The following is a 7,524-nucleotide window of genomic DNA, read 5'->3' on the forward strand; positions in this document are numbered from 1 at the left end:
TACAAAACTGCATAATAGCGTCAAAAAATTTCAAGAAATATATAAAATAAAAATAAAAATATATAAAATAAAATAAAAAAGAAATATATAAACAATCATTGGGCGTTTAAATGAAAGCCGTACGTTGATTTTTTTTTTCATACGGATAAATTTCCAAGATATCACCCTTTGTTTAGTCATTTAATTAGCTCGTTAACCAATTGGCGTAGACTCATGATACAATTATTTTTACAGTAATTAAGTAGTGGAAAGTTTTTTTTAAATATTTAAATAAAAGATCCCATGATATCCCACTTTATATCTTTAATCTAGGATTTATAACTACGTATTTCGTCACAAATATATCTGAAATGACCAGACTGGTTATTTTATTTTTAGAACGTAAACTGTAGTTGATGTGCTGTGGGTGCATAACTCAGGATCGCTAGACTGATGTATGTTTCAGGAAGGAGTAGACGGAGAGTGACTGGCTCAGTCCAGGGACGCTAGTGACACCCCAAAGTCCCATAGGTTTCGGTGATCTACTTTTCAGAAGCCCGTATATATCGTTGATCAGGAAAAAAACATTTCCTGAATGGATTTAAATTAATTTATTTGTAGATCAAGCTATTTACTGCCGTTTTTCTTAAATTTTTGTCGTTTTATATTATATCAGTTTTTATTAATTATTAAAACATTATAAATTTTTCAAAATTTATTTTCTTTCGTCGAACTAACTGTAAAGATGATCTTATTCTGCTGACACGTATTTTATAAACTACTTTGTATTTCTAAACAACATATTCCTTAGACACAGTTGTTAATTAGTAGCCCATACAGCTAATGGCAACTAAGGGACCTACAGTTTATAGTGGAATCCGAACCACATTTTTGCTTTGGTATTAATGAATTGGTCTAATTATCAGGATAGTACTGCGATTATTCTTAGTACTCAATAGTGCGGACGATCCACAGTGTATGCCAATAAATATCCACAATTCGTGACCTCCTAAAATCTGGATTACAGGACGACACCACCGTCCCAGTCAACAATCTAATAGACAGAATATAAATTAACTAACTTGAAGTTATTTAAATTGAGTAATCAGTAAACTAATTTCGTTAAGATGTTTTGATGTAACATAAAGCAACGTATTTTTAGCCACTTCTCAACTGTACACAAAAGGAATTGTACACATAATTTAACTTTCGCTTTTCATTTACGCTACTCTTCCCTAGACAATGGTTACATTTTGTCTTAGTCACAATTTAAAATCCATCTGCAACTTCATCTGCCATCTTTACATCCGTACTTGTTCCCTCATTTATTATAATGATTACCTCTCAAGATTTTTAATTACTGCTATAATACTAAATCTAAATTACAAACAGTACCTTGCATATAGTAAAAATAGCATGAAATGGAATTATAATATTACAAATATCCAGTTCACAGTTAGCAAATTCTTACTAAATTGATATGGATTGTGAACATTTGTGTCCCTCCAATCAAGTTATTAAGCCCCCTCTTCCATCACAAGCGAACAAGATTATTTTCAAACTTGAGAGATAATTTAGGCATTAGGAATTGATTCAGACTACACTGTAACTGTACTTTTAATCACTATGCGTGGCAATAAGTACTACAACTGTTTTTATATGTTATTAAATCATACTTCATAAAACAATTAAAAAAATAAAAGAGTCATTACTGTGTAATTTGATCCAATTCTTTGCAGGCCTAAAGGATTCTCTAGTTAATTAAGGTTGGTAACATAAAGTGGATTGTAGGAAAGAGAAACGTTCAACTGTTATACTGCTTTTACTGTTCAGAATGTCTTATTTAACAGAAAAAGTATTATGTGCTTTTAATTGAAAATTTACTTAATAATTTTAGTCTTAGTTACCATCTAGTTACTTGTTTCTTTATCATTTTATTGTATAACCTGTTAACTTGTTTTTGAAAACGGGTAAGTTTAAAGCAATAAAGGTGTGTTTTGAGATAGTGAAAATCAATGTAACGCTTGAGTAAATAAGAACTTTTAAGTGTTTAAGATAAATCTCAATAATTCTTACATCGCTTTAAAATTCAGTTACAACAGTTGCAATTGGTGTTTATAAACTTCATTCTAGTTTAATTTCGTTAAGCGTCTTAAATCATACTTTAACATGAAATTAATAAACTTTGAAAGATGCGCTTAAAATGTATCTTTATTAGAATTGATTTGTTTGTTAAAAATTTATATTTTTGCAAGTTAACAACTATCCCATAAATAAGACTGCTAATTTACCAACAAACACTAAGATGAACAATGATTGGAACGACAACAATTAAAAATAAAGTTTAATTCAATGATTAAAGGGGTGGTTTTCATTCACAATAGTAATAATTAAAATCTACAATCAAAAGATAAACACTATGCCTCCTATATGTATAGTGAATTGTTAAATATCTTTATTTCTGACTTCAGCCAACGCTCTTAACATAATTTTAAGAGATAATATAAGTTTAGATTGTGAGCTGTGGAAAACGGGTATGAAACTACCAAGAGCTGAATTCGACGTGTTAATTTTCTTGACTGAATAAATTAATATGTCATGATATTTTATTTCACTTTTTTTGTTTAAAACTAAATGAAATAGTTATATCGAAATATTTATTATTTTCTCTTAACTCACTCCGTCGTAGCATAAGGAAATTATTTAATTATTTTATAGATATATTTCAATAGTTTATGAAATAGAAAAGATATTATTTGATTATTTTCATAATGCATAATGTTCAATAACGGTACGTGACATTAATTGGATTGATAAAAGATGTAGCTTATGTTTGCCACATGCAGCACAGCCAATGTTTATAAACAGATTATAAACAGGTTATTTTTTTCAGTAAAAGAAAATCTGGTATTTTTATTCGACAACCAAAAAATACCAGTAAACTAATAATGCAATTTTTTACGTGTGATGTCTACTAAAATCATATCTTATATAGTTAATTAGCTTATGGGATTTTTTTATAAATAAAGGTGTTTGTGGTCCTTATAAACTTGAAAGAGTTGTTTAGGCTGCATGTCAAAGGGGTTCTGCCGTCCCATTAGTCAGTAACAAGAGGGTTGATCCGTCTACTGATGATGGTAAAGGTTTAGCGGCTCAAAGGATTGACTCCGTTAAAGTATAACACGCAATTGGGCAACATGTTTATAAAAGAGAAAATTCACACATTGAGAGATCATTACTTCAGTTCATAAATATTGCAATATCAGTGAAAATTGGTATTTAAAACAAAACATCAAATTAAATATATCTTTGTAACATCTAATCTTTGATTTGATTGCTGAAAACCCAAGCCGCGAATAAAAATAATGTTTACAAACATTTTGAACAGTATTTTGTTTCTTTACAGTATACTAATGACGAAATTGACAATCGCGCTCCAGTGAAACAAATTTCAATAAATTCACTGGGTCTATGAGACAAATTAACAGTTACTGTCGAAAGCAATAGATTTCAAATGTATATACTTTTCAGATCTGTGAGGTAAAAATGAAAAACTTGTCGTCAATCGACCACATGACAGTCTCCGCTCGACCGAGGACAATACTCTGACAGTTGACAGCTGTAGCTTACAACCAGGCGATCTGATTTGTATTGAGAGAATTGAGATACACTATATTTTTTTTTTGTGGTAAATTAAATGAAAATAAAATACAATAAAATTTGCTTACAAAGGGAAACAATAATTTGTCTAATCTTGGATTATGAAATTGATGGTTGAAGCACTGTGCACTCATGCCGTTCTAAATAATGTTACTCAGAGTGTTAATAATTTTTTCTAAATTACCTTTACACTTATACAGCTTTTGTTATTATCTTACAGTTTATCTTTTCATCCAAAAGAGTAGACTTTTACCGTTAAGGTTTGAAACTGTAGCGTGCCTCATTTAGATAAGTAAAGTTTCCAGATCTAATGGCTTGTTAATGGAACTTGTATTGTTAAATGGTCGTTAACAGCTCGAAACTTTGGATATTACCAGCATTAGCTACCCAATATCACAGGATCAAAAACAGCAGTATCAAATAATTTGGCAAAGTAAAACCGCTAAATTCCTACACGGATTAGTTATGACAAATAAATAATTAAGTGTTGGCCTAATTCAAACCTCAAAACTGCGAATTTTGCATTTTAAAAGCAACCGGTAAATTAAGATATAAATTGGTTCGGGCATTTGAAAGTTTTTACAAGCAGGGGGAACGTGCTACAATAAGCTTATGAAAATTATTTTACTATTCGACTTTTTGAGGAAAGTTTGGAAAATAACAATGATCACATGTTTTTAATTCATCTTGGAAACTTTTTCTTTACTATAAATTTTGAACTGCTTAAACTACAGTATGCTTGAATTAGTAATTGATACAATGTATACAGTTTTAATGGATTACTCGATTCCCGTACGTAGGAAGGGCCAACAGCTCGTTAAGTTTATAACAAGATGAAATATTTCATTTATTCCGATGTCTTCTTGCTCTCTGCATAAAATTTGTATAGGCAATATTTTAACTGTACAGGAAAATAAATACAAGTTTATAGAGATAGAAAATTTAAGTTTCATTACAGCTTTCAAAACTAATTAGAAAGATTTTAAGTTGTAACGTCATAGCAATAAAACAATAAAAATGTGATAAAAAGCATCATATCCCAAACAAAAACTTAAAAAAACAATACAATTTTACAGTTTTGAATGGAATTTATAATGGTTAATTTAGAATGGAAATATATTTCCATATATGTGTCGTTTTTTTTTTTTTTTTTTTTTTTTTAAATTTGGTTTAAAGGTGTAAGGCGGGATAAACTTAAATGAGTTCGTGAAACAGCATGATCGGACCATGGAAACGGGGTTTATGGGGTAAAAATTTCCAAAATGCAAAGTGTTTTTGTAGTGTTATTGGTAACGGAGAAAGTAAAAAAAAAAAATATTTTAAAACTCCCATGTTATTCTTATGGAGAATATTGTAAAATGTTGTAGTTTGCTTGTTTATAGATATATTTTGACCAAACTTGGCAAATTTATTTATTTTATATTAAGCTATTAACACTTTACTACAAAACACACTTTGTTAGTTTCCTTGTGGCAGCAAACCTACGTACTCCTTAATCCTAATTTTATTTAACAAGATTTAATCAGCGAACACAAAAAAACAATAAACAATAAATAATTGGTTTTCTGAGTTCGCTGTATTAAATTGGAAATCAATTCAGACAACTGGGAATCCGTTTAGTCGGCAGGTTTGCTGCGGTGGGGGTATTTTATTTAATAATTGGCTCTTTAATTCCATAAAATCTGCATGAACCACACTATTAGGATAGTCTAACGTTAATTTACTAACTGGATTGCAGGTTGAACCACTATAGTAAATTGTTTCAAGTGTACAGTACTTAATCTATTTTTATCTGCCTAGATCTAGCTAACCGTCTAAAATAAAATTAAGCTATAATTATGACAATTATGACATGGAACGAATTTATCACAACATACCAAGTCATGATTAAAAATGTACAAAAATAATGAATGATCAAATGAGCAATAAAAGTAGTTTTTTTATTCTTACTTTGTTTAATCACACAAAACCTGTAGGACGACTTCAAATAAATATTCGCATTTCACTTTGTTAACAGATGTTTTCAACCAGACTGATATTCTGAAATAGGTGCACTCTTTGATCGATCATGCGTTATTGTTTGCTCTATTATTTTCCATTGTTAACAACTATTTAACAAGATGGTTTCCTTTGGAATTGTATCCACTTATTTTTTTTTAGTAGTGTACACGCTGTAGTAATAATAGAGATCGATGGTGAACACATGTGCTTTTCATCCCAGAAGGCAACATTTTAGAACAGTAAACCAGTAAGTTTTGAAAAATATACGCTCTTAGGGAAATTTTATACGTGTGTAGTATTTTTGCACTAAATGTAAAGGAAGTGAATGCAATTCCTCAGAGGGCCGAGTCAAATGGGATGTTGACCTGACTTGAAGTAATGTGACAAACAATCCCAGGTCTGTGTTCAACATAGAAGATGGGTTTTTTTTAGAGAGCTCAGGAGTCCCACACTACGTGCTGGCCACCTTTGTCCGTAAAAAACATTTTTACCTCCTCTCCCTTAAAAAGGTTATAATACAATTTAAAAAAAATAGTGAATGTAGGTAAAAATGCAGCTCTGCAATGTATTTTCTTGGCTATAAAATATTTAAGTTTTGAAGGAAAAGTTCAGAGTTTATTACGATGTACTGCAATGACAATAACATTTATTGAAAGTTTCATAAACACGAGTCTACACCAGAAACTCTCGTGTGTAAGTTATTGGCTTAAAGTTTCTCCAGTTTTGAGCGTTTAGTGCAATATCTACTTTGTTTCCCATTATGCTCTTTGTGTACATAGTTTTATTGCCAGGTGGAGGTCTGAAAACTCCAGCACGAGTTTCCGGTTGGCCTTTCGCCTTGCCCATCTTAGGCGGACTTTCAGGAGAACTTTGGTAAGGAGGGTATTTAGAGAAACACCCGTCTAAGGTTTTATTCTTCCCAGAAGGATAAAACTGTCCAGATTTTAATTTAGTCTTCTCAAAATCCTCTTTGTACGTAGTTTGAATTTTATCAGTGTAGTAAGGATTTTTATAGAAGTACCCTCCAGGATTTCCACTCAAAAAGGGAATTAGCTTACCTCCTTTACCTCTAATTGGTCTAGGGTCGTCATATGGAGAAGGTTTGTACGAAGGATATTTATTAATGCATATATCTGTGTAGCCAGCATTTCCCTTTTTCCCGGGATTCACTTTAAAGTTCAAAGGTAGTTTTGCCTCCTTCGTTCTCGGTTTGGAAACAGGCGAGAAAGCCTTCACTATTCCACCAAAAGTTCCAAAATAATCCCCCGGCGTTGCGTGTTTCTTAGAATACGAAGGAGGAATGAATGTTCTCAAGTTTGGGTATTTCTTCTTAAACTCTTTTTTTGCTTCTACTTCCATTACGTACGGACTTGTGTATGCTTCCTTTTCAAATATTCGCTTGAACTTTTGATCGAAGTAACAGTCTTGCAGGCCTGTTTTCCACTTGGGCACTCCTGGATACATTTGAGACTTCTTCAGATCTCGCACCCCTGAATGTGTCAATGGAGCTGTGTAGGGCTGTCCGTGCATGTACTCCATCTCTGCGAACAGCCCGACCCTCTCAAGGTCAGAGCGGCCATGATGGTAGCCTAGTGGCTCCGGCATCTTGGAGGTGATACGTGGGGACTGGAAATTTAAGAATATATATCGTCATGGAAACTTGTAGTGTTTTTTATAACTTTCAACGTAAGACGTGCTAAGTTATATAAAACCTTTGACTATTAATCACTAGTCAATGATAAAACCAATTAAAGGCATTTGTATACTATCTTTCAGTTCGGGTTGTTCACACTATCAAGCTTTGAATCTGTTATTGATATCCATATGGTCATCTATGATCATGGCAAATAAGTAGATTGATATATGATCGAAATTTCAGTGTTT

At 31.7% G+C, this 7,524-nt stretch overlaps 1 protein-coding gene across 1 annotated transcript; it reads right to left on the reverse strand.

The window, feature by feature from the left end:
* Positions 1-6,274: 6,274 nt before the first annotated feature.
* On the reverse strand, positions 6,275-7,256 carry LOC128993505 (UPF0602 protein C4orf47 homolog). Its single transcript, XM_054417460.1, has one exon. The coding sequence runs from the start codon at positions 7,243-7,245 to the stop codon at positions 6,313-6,315; it is 933 nt and encodes a 310-aa protein (XP_054273435.1). The 5' UTR covers positions 7,246-7,256; the 3' UTR covers positions 6,275-6,312.
* Between the last annotated feature and the right edge of the window lie 268 nt (positions 7,257-7,524).

The sequence above is a fragment of the Macrosteles quadrilineatus genome, unplaced genomic scaffold, assembly GCF_028750875.1.
Source record: "Macrosteles quadrilineatus isolate MER2022 unplaced genomic scaffold, UCM_ALF_1.0 Scaffold_4__1_contigs__length_99947679, whole genome shotgun sequence".
NCBI classification, from domain to species: Eukaryota; Metazoa; Arthropoda; class Insecta; order Hemiptera; family Cicadellidae; genus Macrosteles; species Macrosteles quadrilineatus.

What these genes read in the sequence shown, in the direction of transcription:
- LOC128993505 (XM_054417460.1), bottom strand. Translation starts at nt 7,245, where the DNA reads ATGCCGGAGCCACTAGGCTACCATCATGGCCGCTCTGACCTTGAGAGG.